This window comes from Mchenga conophoros, linkage group LG8, assembly GCF_057382185.1.
Source record: "Mchenga conophoros isolate Kocher_MC1m ecotype Shallow Benthic linkage group LG8, M_conophoros_male_GT1.1, whole genome shotgun sequence".
In the NCBI taxonomy this organism is placed as follows: Eukaryota; Metazoa; Chordata; class Actinopteri; order Cichliformes; family Cichlidae; genus Mchenga; species Mchenga conophoros.
Genome location: NC_140533.1, coordinates 20,301,318 through 20,317,944, shown reverse-complemented (window position 1 = coordinate 20,317,944; position 16,627 = coordinate 20,301,318). Strand labels below are relative to the sequence as shown.

The window sequence follows — 16,627 nt, the reverse complement described above, 5'->3', positions numbered from 1 at the left end:
GTCGTCTCGGCTATCAAAACGGATAATCCTGGAAATTTTGTGGAAGTTTTCCAGAGACATTGATGCACGGAAAGGTTCTTGCCGGTTTCTGCATCCCACAGGATTCTGTGGATTCCCCTTTGGACCTGAAAACTCCTGCAAGGATAAGAACCCCAAAGTAGGCCTGCAGATCAATTTGGTCCATCTCCTTCCACCTCTCTCCAAAAACACACCTTCCTTCTAGATTACTGCAATCCAGAATAATTTTCTGGATGTAATCTGGGATGAAAAGCTCAAATGAAGACTTGATGTCCTGCACATGAGTAACTGTCAGCCGTGTTGGCCCTGGCTTATCACAGTAACAGCTCTGCAGGGTGGCTCATTTCTTGGGCAAGAAGACCATTCAATTTCACCAGTTATTGACATCCATATTTCTTCACTTGCTGTCTGGTGGGCTTGTTCTGGTCCTGGAGCTGGCTGCAGATGGGGTGCTCGTCTTCGTTTTGTTACTAAATGGTGCTCAACCTCATCCTCTTCTTCAAAGTCACTGTCAGACTCTAAATTTTCAGAAATGTGAAATATTCTGAAACCTCTTTGTCAACATCATCATCCGAAGCCACTCTCTCTTCCAAAATCAATTGGATGGCCCTCGCAGCAGATAATCTTTTGCCATCTTGATCAGTTGTGATAAAGAACCACACTGGCAAAGTCTTATTTATAGTATTATGCCCCTAATTTGCAGGTGGGACAGGGGATGATAAAATTTGGATCCCTCAAGAAAGAGGGTAAAATGTGTGGAAATGTAAGAGCAGACGGTGTTGATAGTTGAATTTTCAACAATGTTGCAACTTTGTGCGGAGCAGGAGGGGAAGAAAACACCATCAGCAGCACCAGAAAGGAGGAAGACAGAGTGTGGGAACACAGGACCTGCACTTTCAACACTTTTATTAGGCCTGGGTCCAGTGGACCCGAACACCTTGTATGTAATGTAAATGCGTGGGGGGAGGTACAGTATGAGGTCATTGAAAATTAGTTCGGATTCATGTTCTTCACAGAAAATAAGCCAAAGCCAATGAATTTCAGGTTGAAAAAATAATTAATTGTTTAATTTTTCTTTTGAGAAAAACTGAAAACGGGTCTCACAGACCCGAACACCATACAAGGGTTAAAAGAAGGTAAAGACTTCTATGCACTGGTCAAACCCATGGCTACAACTGTACTGGAATTTGGACATGGAAAGGGTGGTCACATGTTACCACTTACTGCTGTAGTATTAGTCATGGTGGTTCATCGATAGCCAGGTTGAGTTCCACCCTCAGCCATGAAAACAGTGACATTTACATTAGAAATTCACAACAACAACAAGAGACTAACAAAGCACAGCTGCTATAACATTGTGATTTACATTACATAACAGACTGACATTAGTCCCACGCTTGTTTGCACTAGTGATCCCTCCCCTTGCATTGCTATGATCTTCATAAGGCAAGATTAACCATAAAAACTCTAAGTACCAAAACATCAAAATTAAGCGCTGTACTTAAGCCAGTCCACTTAAGCCAATGCATTATTTGCAGTGAACTTTTCAACTATGGGGACAGTGTTGCTGTGTAAAAATAATGTATGTATTGTTTTCTTTATTTTAATCAGTGTCTTAGTTTTTGTGTCTTTACCACAACCCCAAAAAACTAAAAAACTACATCAAACCACCAGGACAAAATTGAGCACAGACCAAGATATTTTTGAATATTTATTCAAAATCAAGACAGTACAAAGACAGTACAAATATGTTACTTTGAAATACCAGGCAAGTGTTATTTATATGTAACATATATAGTTTTTCTAAACTTATTTACAATAGTAAGCTAAGATAGAATCAAGAACATCATATTTCTTGCAGTGATGACACTGTATTTGCCTACATTTGAAGGCATTTAAAAGTAACCTGGAAAGTAGCAGTGCAAAGACCCTACATTTTTGACACTACATTTAAATACCCATATGAATTAAGTGTCCAAGCAGCTTATATAAATAGTAATCTGAGCTTAAAAATTTCAAGCATATGACTGATTTTTATCAACAACATCCTTCAAGAGGAGTTAGACGGTCTAATTTTGACTTTGCTGTATTTACTGCATCATGATACAGCTGCGGTTTTGCCATGTTTACAGTGCTGTACAATTAAAATAGATCCACATCCACTTATATAAAAGCATTTTCTACAGTTACTCACTCAACAAAATAAAAGCAAGATGCTCTTACTGTGAAAACCTACAGTGGCACATTTTCATCATACAAAAGAGCAACTTCTCAGCTTTCAATTTCTTGTAATGCTTCTTAATGTTAAAATGATAATCCTCCTCAAGATGGCAGTGTGGTGAATTATCTAGTACTGTACTGCTGACTCAAGCTGTCTCCTGTTTTTATCTAAAGCAGGTCAACTGAGAATACACTGCAGCCCACTTCTATCTTGTCTTAAGACATAATTATGTAAACCACTCTCTTCTTTTGTTTGCTTGTAAATAACATAAAGGTAGGCTCACGTAACCTCATCATCACACAGAACTCGGATGAAGTGAGTTAAGAGCCATCAAAGAAGATATTTGTGCATTAAAGTTAATAATAACCTTGGTTGTTCTCGTGTATTTTCTGCTCAAGCTTCATTTTAAGCTCCGACACTAAAGCAGAGCTGATGTTTCCCTCCTTACGGCGGCTGGACTTAGCCTTCTTGGAGCCTTTGGATGCCAGTGCGCCAGATATTGTTGGGACTGCACGCAGCCTTTCATTGGGCCGCACGTTAGAGGGAGGTGGAGGCGGAAGACAGGGAGCAATGGGAGGTGGAGGCTTCAGCCGGGGGCTACCTGTCTCCTGCTGGAGGCTGCTCTCCGGGTTGGTTATGAGGAACTTTTCTCCAGGGTTGGTGAATTTGATAACAGGTATCTTGAAGGTCCAAGGCTTCTGGTCCCTGGGTCGCCTCTTAATGATGCGGCGTGCTGGCATGATCCTGTTGGACTTTGAGTTGCGCATGTACATAGCCGTAGAGATCAAGACAGTCCCTCCTACCAAAACACTAATGATAAAAGTGACCATGCCTAGAGCTTTTAAAGGATTGTCCCTACTTTTCATTAAAAAGGCTGCCATAGGCCCCTTGAGAGGAGTCTGTAAAAGAGCATAAATAAAACAGTTTGAACCTGAATTCCAAGTATTTGTCAAAAGCATGCAAACATGAAATTGGATGCCAAAGCACTGACAGAGGAGGCCCAAACAACATGTCTATGAACACTCTAGCACTTTCACACTCGCACCCAGACATCCATCTTCTGCCCTACAATACAGGAAAGCTAGCAACTACATATGTCTCTAATGTTTAGGAATGCGTCTGGCAGTGCGATGCATTAGGATTTCTCTTTGACTGACGAGGGCTAAACAATAATAATGACCAGTTCATGGGACCAAAAAAGTTTGTGGAAGTAAAAATAGTAAATAATAAAAAAGACTTTTCTTTCAATGTACACCGGTACTCTTTTACAGACCTAACCCAGCCAGTAAACATTATTTTAATGTTCATGAATGAAAATGAAGGAGAGGCATTGGTTATTTCTCACTTGACTCTGCGGACCACTTTAATGTAGTTACTCTCAGGGTTGATTCGGGACTTTTTCACTGCGTTACAGTACAGGATGGTGGATATGCAGATTGTTAGTAAAACAAGGGACGTGAGAATGCTCAAAAAAATTCCAAAAACAGTCAGCGGACGCTTGCTGAGGCCCATGAAGTATGAAACAACTCGACCTTTTATCTGAAAAGCACGATACACAACACACAAACAGAACCAAAAACATCATGGAGAGTGAAAGAATGGATTCAGGATGAAAACACAAAAAGTATTAGAAAAATATGGATCAATGCAAATGAGCAAAAACTTCAAAGGATAATGCTAATGTTTATATCAATATTTCAAAGATCAAAATGAGTGTGAATTTTTCCATCAACAAGTAAAATGTGTAGCCATGACCATATATACTCACTGGCCACATCATTAGTCACACCTTGCCAGCACTAGGTTGGCTTTGGCTCTTTTGCCTTCATAATTGTTGTAATAATCCAAAGCATACATTCAAAAAGGTGCTGGAAACATTCCTCAGAGCTAAGTATTGATTTGATAGCATCACACAGTTACTGCTGATTTGTTGGTGTCAAATCCAAGATGCAAATCTTCTGCTCCACTATATCCCAAAGGTTCTCTATTGAATGACTGTGGAGGTCATGACCAAGAAACCAGTTTGAGATGATTTGAGGTTTGTGACATGGCACATTATCCTGCTGGAAACAGCCATCAGAAGATGGGTACATATTGGCCATAAAGGGATGGACATGCGCAGTAACATTACTCGGATAGGCTGTGGTGTTTAAACAATGCTCACTTGGTACTGAGGGACCCAAAGTATGCCAAAAAATTTCCCCACATGATTACACCACCATCACCACCACCAGCCTGAACTGCTGACAAGGCAGGATGGATTGATGCATTCATGTTGCGCATGCCAAATTCTGACCCACCATCTGGATGCTGCAGCAACAATTGTGACTCATCAGTTTAGGCAACATTTTTGAGTCTCCTCTTGTCTTATTTGGTGAGCCCAAATGATTGGCTGATTAAATATTTGTGTTAACCAGTAAATGAAAAAGTGTAACTAATGAAGTGGCCTTTGACTGTTCAGTGGATCAATCCCAGAATGGTTAAAACTGTTTTTTTGTCCAAATAATTTTTTATGATAAAACTTTGTTCTGAAAGGGAAAGCTACAAATTTAGAGTTAATTGGTTTTAAAACTCTGTAATAATTCATATTTAAAGCCACAAATTAGATTGCATTCAGAACCTGATAGTCCAGTTAGTATTAATGGATTTTTTTTCACTTCTTAGTAGGAAACTTTATTGTTAGTTCTGATCTTTAAATAAACTATAAGAAATTACCAGTGTTATCCTTTAAAGTAGATGAACTTAGTGAAATGTGACTAGCTGAAACAAGGACGCTGATTTAGCAGAAGCATATAGTAGCATGGCAACAGTCCCTATTGACTCATGTTAAAATGCACGTCTACAGCTCAGCTCTGGGACAGGAAGCACTGCAAGCATGCTCCGAGTCGGAACAAGTCTTACCGCCTCTGTGATATCGATGTTGACCACAGCTGTTGTGCTGAAGGACGGAGAGCCTCGGTCCCTGGCTTCGACCACCACAGACCACTTGCAGTCCTTCTGCTTGGTGATGTTCTGTACAATCTCCATAGACTTAATATAAGGCTTCAGCTTGATCTCGCCAGTGTCAGCATTGATGTCAAATGCATTGTCAGGATCTGCGGTCATGATGGAGTATTCAATGACGTTGTTTGGAGACTCCGCATCTTCATCCACGGCCTGTAAAAAGCATCATGCATCAATAGCGTTTAGTTAAAATGTAAACGAATAAATCTTTATTCTTAGGCTGTGATGTTTCTGTAAAATGCATTAGATTTGACATATTGCATGCAATATGTCGTTCTTTAACCTAGCTTTGGCACATATATGCATACATTTTAAGATGAGTCAATTTATCATCCGTATACTTGGCTATGGAATTGTTGTTTCCCTATTAATAATTTTAATTAGTCACACTGATTACTTTATAAGAAGTGTTTTAAACCAGGTATTAATGCAGAATATCCACTGCAGGCTTCAGATTTTCCTTAGATTTGAAATCAAATTTTATTTAATTTAGTTACACGTTTCTAGTTAATCCACACAACTGAATACATTTTAAACAGCTGTTTTTTGTAGTCTTTATCAGAAAGGCGCAAATAGTGTTTTTTGTATTTATAGCCATGGAATATTAACAAATTTAGAAAGCTCTACACACCAAAATCTTAGTCTTTTGATGCCAAATTATGCAATCATAACTTTTCTAGAACCAAAGCTCAATACATTGAATGTTTACTGTTATCTAAGCTCCCAAAACATTCAGTTTACAACAAAAAAGCTGAAACTTGGTGAAAGTAGAATCACAGATTAAGCTAAAAGAGACGAGATAGATCAATTTCAAAGCAAAATGTACCTCTATTTTGACAGGCGTGCCAATAATCATCGTCTTCTCCACGAGCACTTCATCAAATTCTGGCGCGTGGTCGTTCATGTCAGTGACTGTGACAAAGACTTCAGCCAAGCTGTACTTCCCCTCTGAATCTTCAGCCTTGACATAAAAGTTGTACTTTGACCTGACCTCTGCATCCAGGCTGGTCCAGGGCTGTGTGGTGATGAGGCCTGATGAAGCGTTAATGGAAAACCTGCAGTTCAGATCACACAGTGCATGAGTCACAACCACAGATGTCCATTTAGCTTCATCTCAACTAACCAGGCGTTTCTAATACAGGCATCGTAATTCACAGCTCAAGTGACAGATTTTCATTGCTCCCTGTGAATCTCTACATGACTCACACTTTGCTATAAAAAACAACTTTACAGCCATCGTTGGACAGACGTGTTGTACTGTAAGGCTTCAGATGTTAATCCAGTTGATTTAAAAAATGTGTAGGAAAAACAAACTTGCACATTTTTGCTGCTTATGCTTATTTGTTTGGGTGAAAAATCCTGAACCCTGATTTGCAGGGAGAATATGTTTAATGAGTTGCTTCCTTAAAGACAGATCTCCAGCATATGAAATGCATATGTACATCTGTAGAGAAATATTGATTTACACAATAATTGCCAAGTTTTTTTTTCCAATTTTGTTCTTATTGTTATACACTGTTTGTGTTTTCTGAGGATCTGGAACCACAAAGCTTCTAACTATTTTGTCATTTCAAACATTGTGAATGTATATTTGAGATTTTCAGACTTTCCAGAGGTTGTTTTAAAGTGATCACTAATCAGGAGAGCTTGACTATACCCTGTAGGGCTTAATTTTTTTTACCACCTGTTATATTTCTCTAACCTAAAAACACATTCATAACAATTTCAGGGATACAATAAGGAATAAATACTTGCTCGTACACACAGCAGGTTTACTCATTTTAAAGCTTGCCAGGAGCTTTCTGAGTGCCTTCTAGTTCAACATTGGGCATGCAGCCATTTTATTCAGCAGACTTTTCTGTCTTGTTTTTCGCTGTGAAATTTCACAAGTTTTCTTGGAACTGATAACTTTCACACAATTAACTCAGGTTGCAGCCTGCAGACAGGCATAAATTCTCACTTTCCCTTCGCTGTATGTTGCCTTGCTTCTCAAAGCTGCCGTTTCTGTGGCTCCAGCTGTCACATTGCATATTAATTGGCTCTGCCTATGTGAGATGGGCCAGGCTCTCTATTTTTAACCTACCAATCCAATTAGGAGATTAGCCAGCATCTTACAGCCATTTTAGAGCGAGCTGTTTGTGCAGCAGAGGGGCCGATCAAACCAGTTTCCCGCTTACCTCTTTCATCAAAGACACAAAGATGACTCAAGACTAGTGTCCTGCTGGCACTAAACACCCTGAGCCTCTGAGCATTTTTGACTCATACTTTCAAAATAACTTTAGGCTGTGAAATGCATTTTGTGGAAATGCCAGAATTAAAGATCTGATCAGAATGAACCTAAATTGGCAGCAATGAAAGGTTTATACTCACAAATCAGATCCTGATCCATAAATCGTATATTTGACTTCACCCCAAGACCCGGAATCTGGGTCGTTTGCCTACAGAGAAAAAAAGGAAGGCGATTATACACCTACATACTCCTACATACCACACATACATACTCATGCTTACACAACAAAATATTAAAAAATTACACTTTAAAAATTTTTAATTACTTATTTGGAAAATTACATCATAATAGTGTATAGATATGTAACTTAAATAAATATGATTACTTTAAGGTGACTGAAAATAATTTATTGTGTCATTTATTTTTACTAAAACCCCCTGTGGACAACTAGATAGAGTCTTAAGCTCATATACAGTGTGTTGCGAGGGGATGTTCAGCAAGCATCGGTCAACATGATTAACCTTGAAGCAAAATTAAGCTTTTTACTTCTCACTGCTTAACTTGGACACATTGCCTGGTTGCAGGGTTTCTACAGTATGATGACAAGCAAGGGACAAATGTGCCAATATATTTTTTAATAATCTCCCTCGATGAGGAGTAACATAGGACATATGCCAGATTGTGACATGGAGATAACAAATTTCATAACCAGGAGTAGCAAACTGAAGCAAGAGAGCGCTAAGCCTGTTTTTGTCTGGCACCAATCTGCTTTTATCTAATGAACTGTGCTGAGCAATATGCATTTAATAGAGGAAAGATGGATTATATAATCACTTTGATCAGGTTAAAGCTGAGTTTAACTGTGATTGACTCACTGTTACAGATGAAACACTGGAGCCTCCAGGAGAGTTCTCAGGGACCCTGGCGATGTAATACTCAGATGTGAATTTAGGGATGTTGTCATTTGTGTCCAGCAGGTTGATCACTATGTCCGCTGTTGCGCTGAACCGTTCGGGAGTGTCAATCTCCACTGCCAGGAGCTGCAGGAAGACACACTCAGAGTGATTAAATTAGTGCTGAAAGCTTTAGTCAACTCATAATTTTTTCAGGCAATTTTTGTTTTTTGTTTTGTGCATTTTATGTTCAATATAGGTATTTGTTGTGCCTGAAAATGAACAAATAAATGAATGAATGAATGAATAATCAATGAGTTCATGGATATACAGATATCTAAAGCCACACTGGCTACTCTGTGAAACTGTAAACCAAGCAAAGAAAATATTTTCAGATTTGATTTATGATTTTTAAAATTAATGTCACTGCAGTCAGTGAAATAAATCAGAGACTTGCTAGGGCGCTCATGTTGTTATTGCTTATCTACAGTCATATTGATAGATGGATTTCTAGCCTGGGTCCTTTACAAAGCACAAATGATTGGAGTAAATTATCTTTGTGGCAGTTTACAAAAGGTGAGCTATGTATTTATGTTGCAACATTCACAAAGTATTAGTATACAGGCAAAGCTTAAGTTAATGAAAATGCAGTTAATTCATGGGCTAAAGCCATTAATCAAAATCATATTTCCTAGTAACCAAAAGAGATTACCCACCCAGTAAAATAACTAACAGGATTATTTCTTCGACACTTGTTAATAATAACGTATTGTAATGTTGTAATATTGCCCATACGGCGCCTCACCTTAAAAGAGAGAGTTGGCCCCTTTTCATAGTCGATGCCGGATGTGTCTTCCACAATGATGGTCACCTGTGCTTCATTCAGGACTGTCTGGGGAACCACACGAAGCACTCGGCTCGGCCCAACTAGCCTCAGTTTAAATTTGGCATTTGCTCCCTAAAAATGTCAGCACAATACAGAAATCCATTACATAAACTCACTGGTTCTTTTAGAACGCTTTTCTACTCTACCTAAGCACTAAAAGCGCTTTATACAACATGTCTTATTCACCCATTCACACAAACACTTTTTTATGCTTAAGTGCTTTCTGACATACATTCATACACACTCACACGCCATTAGATGCAACTTGGGGTTTGCAGTTAGCCCAAGGATTTCGCATGCAGACTGGAGCAACCACCAACTTATTATTAACATTATAACATAACTTGTGCTACCTCCTGAGCTGTTGCCACCACATAAATAAGAGTATAAGAGTGTCATGTAATGCTACATGAGCTATTATAAACAGGTAGAGGAGACTAACCATGGTGGCATAGTGAGTGACATTTTTACTTTCAATACTTTTGCTGGATATTTGCAACTTTGGGGCGGCATTATTGCACAACACGTTTGTTTTCACATATTTAGTTAACTTTGTACGTAATTTCTTTAAATGGATCTGTCAACTGGCTAATATTCTTTAAATTTTAATATTATTGCACCACCTTTGATCACAGTTATTGATTAGTAATAGCACACTGCTGCATGTCCAAGGAATGAATCAGATATTTGCAATTTGGGAATTCATGTACCTGATCAGAGTCGTTGACTGTGATCTTGAAGCCACGGAGGATCTCCCCTGCAGGTGGATGCTCATACATGGTGACTTCAAATTTGTTCTGTGGCCCATTTTCTCCATAAAAGGTTGGGGGATGGTTGTTGAGATCAACCACACGGACAGTCACTGTGGTAACATCATAGTCCTGGAGCTCATTGTTTGGGCCTATCTCAGATGCCTTCAGTTTAAAAAATACACAAGTAAATAAAATTATAGTCAATGAGAGTAAGAAGCACCGGTGAAAAAAGGTTTTCATGGGACTCTATGCAGTCCTGTTAAAAACTATTCCAGAAGCAGAAGAAGAAGCAGCAAGATGATTCTAATCAAATGCATTTATTTAACCGATCATCAGCGAGACCACCTCTGTACGATAACAAGTTTTGGAATTTTGCTGGTCTGGAGCATTCAGGTGTATGTTAACACAATGTAGCAACTTTCCTAGGAGTGGACATCCCAGAAAATACGCCCCAAGGCCGGGCAAAACCTGACAAACATGTTTTAGAAGGTTTGCCAGAGGAAAGTCTCTTCTGTCTAAAAAGAATATAGCAGAACAGCTTAGGTTCGCAAAGTTGTGTCTGAAGAAACTCCAAGACTTCTGGAACAATGTCCCTTGGCTAGACAAGATCAAAGTGAATGTTTGGCCTTAATCCACAACACTACATCTGGTGAAAATCAAACACAGCATATCATCACAAACACCTCATACTGTGAAACACGGTGGTGGAGGGGTCATGATTTGGACTTGTTTTGCAGCCACAGGACTGGGACACCTTGCAATTATTGAGTCAACCATGAACTCCTTTCTATACTTTCTAGAGTCAAATGTGAGCCCAGCTGCCTGACAGACAAAGTTTGGCCAAACTTGGGTCATGGACCACGATGATGATTCTAAGCACAGCAATAAATCTACAACAGAATGGCTGAAAAGGTAAAGAATCAAGGTGCTGTAATGGCCCACTCAAAGGCCAGACCTAAAACTGATTAAGATACTTTGATTGGCACTTAAGAGAGCTGTGCATAAACAAATACCTGCAAACCTCAATGAACTGAAGCAATATTGTAAAGAGTGGACCAAACTTTATCCACAACCATGTGAGAGACTAATAAAGTCGTACAAAGAAAAAAATCTATCCGTTCAACTTATGGCTGCTGAAGGTGGTTTCAAAAGCTACTGCGGTGAAAAGTTTCTTTTAAAAATGAAGATAAGTAGAAAATAACTTGTTACCTTGACTTTGATTTCATACAGCTCATTTTTCAGCAAAGATGGAAAAGTTGTCAGGGTGATGCAACCACTTGTGCTATTTATGTCGAACACACCATCACTACCTGAAAGGTGTTGATAGAAGTTTTGTTTGAAATCTGATCATAATCTAAAAGAAGACACAGTAACACACTTTTGCCTTACAAACAAGCAACTAAATCTTGCACTTTTCTCTTTTTGCTATTGTTCTTACCATTAATAATGGAATAATGTATCGGGTTAGGATTGCCTTGGTCACCATCTTTAGCGTACACTGTGTATATTTCAGAGCCCTAGAAGTAAAAAAGTACATCAACACAATGGAGACAAAAGCAATAACTGAAATCAAATTTAATTCAGTGAATGCGACAAGAACTTACAGGAACAGAGACCTCATAGATGTATCCAAAATATGGTGTTCCTACAAAGTATGGAGGCATGTCTTGGGAATCAATAACATTAATTGTTACTGTGGCTGTGGAAGTCAACACCTGATGCTTCCCCTTGTACTTTCCACCTCCATCCTGTGACAACAACAAGGTAAAAGCAAAGTTACCACATGGCATAATTAGCTAACCCTTTATATTTAATCAAAGACATGGTTAAGTTTATTTTACATTCGGCCATGTTGGGATTATGGGATCTCTGCTACATGTTATCTGTCACAACAGCTTGAAGCCAGCTCACAAAAAACACTAAAAATTTAGTTTAACCAAAAATATACATTTTTTTAGTATTCTAACCTAAATGCTATGTTACTTGCACTTTAAAGAGATGTCTTGCTTGAAAAAGTTAAGAGTTTGTTTTTTCTTAACTTGCTAAAAATCACAAACTGCAGAAAGAACATGCATAAGATTTTAGATACATGTTCATGGTTTAGTATAATTTTAGAAGCAATTATTGTCTGATTTGCCACTTTAGTTCAGTGCATTGAGCTTGTGACCACGTGCCATACAACTGAGATCTGCTGGCCCGGGTTCGAGTTCAACCCAAGGTCCTTTGCTGCATGTCTTCCCCTCTTTCTCTGCCTCTGTTCTCCTGTCCTATCTTCACTGTGTCTATCGACTAAAGTTGAAAAAGGCCAAAAAAACCTAGGAAAAACTTGCACCTTAATAAAAATCAAAAGTTAGGCAATGAAATTCATTTTTAATTGGGAACACTATAATATAATATTTTTTATACATCATAGCTTTACCTTTTTAATAACTGGATTATCTACTAAATGTTACACAGCCAGGTATTTAAGTAGCCAGAGCCGAGGCTACAAAAAATAAACTAGCTTTCACCACCAACTATTATTCACAGTGATAAATTATACTTATTTTTGGGAGCAGGACTTTCAGTGCGTCAGCAGACCAGCAACTTAAAATCTCACCACTTCCCAACAGATTTTTTTTTTAGCTCCCTGTTCCCCTTTTTCACTCTTTGCTTTTCTCTCACCCAAATCAGTGAAGGTAAAACAACTTTTACTCTGAATCTAGTTCTGCAGCAGGTTTTTTTTTTCATATTAAAAGGAAGTTTTCCTCTCAGTCACTGCAATGGGTTGCTCATAGAACATAATTATGTTATGTGTGTATTTAGTATAATGTTGTTTTTGTTTTTGTTGTTGTTGTTGTTGTTTTGTTGTTGTTGTTTTTTTACAATATGCAGGATTTGGTTCTATATGAACAAATTGTATCAGAAGGAATGTTATTGATAAACTCCAATAACTAATTTTTAGATTTTATGTAATTTTCTACTTAGAATTAAATAATTTTAAACTGCAATTTCATTTATCTTTTTTAAACCCCATGATTGATGCAATTGCATGTCAAAAATACATGACTTTAAAGTTGAAAATCCTTTACATTTGAGGACAGAAATACCTGCAAACTAAGCTACTTACTGTGTTTACATGTATTAAGACCATTTGATTAAGCAAATAAAGGCACAACCCAAATGTAAAAGTGTCACAGTGACCTCTCACCTTTGCAACTACTGTCACAAAATGCGTTGGTGTGGTCTCAAAGTCCAAAGTCTCACCAGGTTTAACTCTGAGGATCCCACTGTGTCCATCAATGGTGAACTTGGTGAATGGGGAGGTCTGGTAATATAACAGTCACAGTTAATAAAGATAGTAGGAGTGCTTTATTTCGACTTAAATTTAGCAATGAAAACCAATAAAGCTAATTCTGATATGGTACCGATCAATTTTAGCCTGGCTCATTTTAACCTTGGCATTTCAGGGTAGCTTTGTCTCACAATTGACACATGGAGACTAACAACCACTGTGCTGTCAGCTGTTGGCCCAGACCAAACCTAAGCCCCTATTAAGCTTTCAATGCCATGCTCAAATGTAATTGAAATTTAATCCACTAAAGTAACACGATTTCCAGACTGCTCTATGGTATGAGATTAATCTTTCCCTGCATCACTGTCCCATCACTCATATGCCCTTTTCCTCCCTCCATCACGCGCAATGCTCGTGATGTCAGGTCGACCTCTGGTTATCCCTGAGTGTTAGGGTCATACAACGCTAGTTAAAAGTGTTGCTATTTGCTTATTTTGCATTGCAGTCTTGGTAATAAAAAATGTAATTGATTTTTAAATGGATTGCAAAGCAGAAATTGAATCAAACCATAGAAGAGCTTAAAAAAAAACCTAGAACAAATAGAAAAATTAAGATATGAAAAAAATGAAATGCTAAAATTATGAAAAAAACCCAACTTGTTAACAGTTTTAAATACATTTTGGGCTCTAAGAGGATAAAGGTGTTGGCAGACTTCAGGGAGTATTCCAGGATGTGAGAGTTAAGAGAGCTGAAGATGTAAAGAGGTGTAAAGCTATAAAGAGCCCTCTCTGTGATTAGTACTCTCTTACAATCAACTCAGTATTCATCTGGACGCCATGTGCAACGCGGCTAAAAAAAGCTTTAACTTTAGCCTAGGTTACACTGGGTCACTTTTCAGCGCACGTGCTGCCGTAGAAGCCTAGCTGCTATATTTTGGAGAGTGCTTTTTTCTGACTGATGGCTCAGTAAACATAGATGCAGTAGCCAGAATTAATCAAGTATGATATTTGGATCTTTGTGCATTATATAGTTTCTAATTTGTGATATGTGGCTGGCATTTTTCACCTGAGTTTAAACAAAACTTCTTAAAATTCACAACAGCTTCTTTAACGTGCCTGAATTTTACTGGTGACTTTGTGCATCTTTACTTCAATTCAACTTCAAAAATATTTGCAATTTGGGAGTTACTACTCAAGTTGTTTTGAAGTTGCCATGGTAACAAAAGCACATTACAGTGAGGCTGTGAAGTTACCTGTAGATAATAGGAAACACTTCCTCCTGAGCCCATATCTTTATCCACTGCTTGGACTCTGTAGATGCTACTTCCTGGAGCAGTGTCCTGGGAAAGGAGCAAAAAGTTCAATAATTTTCAAACATTATTGAATTTTGATTATTTAATTAGTTTAACACTTTTATTACATTCAGGAAAAAACACTCTAGAATGCATGCATGTAACTGTATAGTTATTTTATATAATATACCTCTGGAATATCAATAATAAAAGGCAAATTTAGAAATTCAGGTGGCTCGTCATTGGTATCCGTGACAAAGACTCTCACTGTCTCAACAACCTGAAACACATGTGAAAAGCAATTACAAATTTCCAAAACAGCTGCTTTTGCTACAGCTTATAAAAAAAATGACATTGTTTGCAGAGAAATAATCTAAATAGCGATCAGAGAAAATGTCATGATGCACAGTTAAATAGATTTTACAGGCTGTCATGGCACTTTTTTGAAGTACTATTTAATCCTAATATTTATGATAGAGTTTCCAGTTAAATTGCAGTATTAAAATGTGACTGTAAACTGAATTGCACTGTAGCTTATAGAGCTTACTTTATTACGGCCATCCGTTATGCTCACGTGCACTGAGATTTCATCTTGTTTCTATGAAAAATAAAGATGTCACATCACTTTGAGCCAAAGTGGGGTTTTTTTTTGTGTGTTTCCAAACCAGGAGTCTTTATTAAAATGCTTACCTCTCTGTCGAGCTCCTGAATTAGAGTCACATTTCCTGACTTTGGGTCCACTCTAAAATATTCTGTAGAGCCCTTTTCAAAAGCAAGACCATATCGTACTGGATCTTCCTCCGGATCTGTGCCATTCAAGACATATATCTGTGTTCCTATGAGAAAAGAACACATACAGGGACAAAACCTTTGAAATGGGGCAGAAACGTGACATGTCTATATGCAGCACTAGTGTAAAAGGCACGTTTGACAGGTTAGGTCAGATGAGCCTCTACCCATAATGTTTTCTTCCCGTAAGACTGTGATGTACGTCACAATCCAAAAGATCTTATAGCGATTAGCTGGAGCCTTAGCACCATGTGAGATCATTTCATACAACACTTAGGCACTTAAAACACACATCTCAAACTACACTAAATGTAAAAACATGCTCAAATTATACCAAACTTAAAAATATTAAATTATAACAATAATAATTTTTAAAAAAAATGTAATTTTACGGGAGCCTTACCAACGGGTGTATCCTCAGAGATGCTGAACAAGGCCATATTTCCATTTGTACTGCTGGGACCATTATCGTAAAAATATGGAGCATAGTCTGATTGCCCTTTGTGATAAAAAAAAATAAGAAAGAAAAAGACGATTCACATTATTTGAGCAGAAGAGAGATATAAAAGAAAAACAATGACCTAATCTAAAAGGAAGCTGCTCCACACACTGTACAAACCCCACAAATGTCTCTCACCACATCAAATAATTTTTCTCCTTAATTATTATTTTACAGTGAGAAGAGTTGCACTCACTTGCTAACAAGGGCAGGAATTGAAAGCAGGGAGGAGAAAAGAGTTAAATTAGAAATAATATGGCTGTAGTATTAAGACCCAGACAAAAACGGCATTGCATGTTGAAATTTATGAAGTACAAGCAACATGAAAGTCCACACTAAGACAGACATGCCCTCTCTGTGTTAGAGGATTAACCAGATAAGTGCGAGGCAAGAAGTCTTAACCACACACAACAAAGACAGTAAAAGAAAAGCAGAGCCTTACCCGAGGTGAAGTGAAGCATAAGGAGAAACAGTAAAGCATGCGTTTTCTTTTCTTTCTTCATCCTGGTGGGGAGGTAAGGCTTGGCTGGCTCATGTGGAAGGCTTGGTGGAGGGAAAGCGAGCAGTGAGTGTCGTGCCCTTCTTGAAGCGTCTCAGCAGGCTCAGAAGTAGGAAGAGGCTGGGACAGCGTCTCAGGCACTAATCCAGTGACGCATCCCTTCTCTCTGCACACATCTTCTACCACATTGCTCTCACTCCAAATTCTCCTGGATCATTGAGAGACGAGAGTTCAAGTTTCACACAATATGGTGTGATCATCGCACCTCGCCA

General features: G+C 38.2%; 1 protein-coding gene across 2 annotated transcripts; it reads right to left on the bottom strand.

The window, feature by feature from the left end:
• Positions 1-1,695: 1,695 nt before the first annotated feature.
• Positions 1,696-16,493, bottom strand: LOC146568653 (cadherin-related family member 1a). 2 transcript variants are annotated; one of them, XM_085284836.1, is made up of 17 exons: positions 16,299-16,482; positions 15,761-15,856; positions 15,259-15,404; positions 15,116-15,166; positions 14,759-14,848; positions 14,530-14,616; positions 13,194-13,310; positions 11,608-11,751; positions 11,442-11,520; positions 11,213-11,313; positions 9,962-10,165; positions 9,171-9,323; positions 8,348-8,512; positions 7,613-7,680; positions 6,069-6,297; positions 5,141-5,395; positions 1,696-3,138 (listed from the first exon to the last, which is right to left on the bottom strand). In XM_085284836.1, the coding sequence occupies exons 1-17, from the start codon at positions 16,357-16,359 to the stop codon at positions 2,596-2,598; spliced, it is 2,589 nt and encodes an 862-aa protein (XP_085140962.1). In that variant the 5' UTR covers positions 16,360-16,482; the 3' UTR covers positions 1,696-2,595. The 2 variants fall into 2 exon arrangements, with proteins under 2 accessions (XP_085140962.1, XP_085140963.1); XM_085284837.1 differs by having other exon boundaries at positions 2,996-3,778; positions 16,299-16,493.
• Positions 16,494-16,627: the final 134 nt, after the last annotated feature.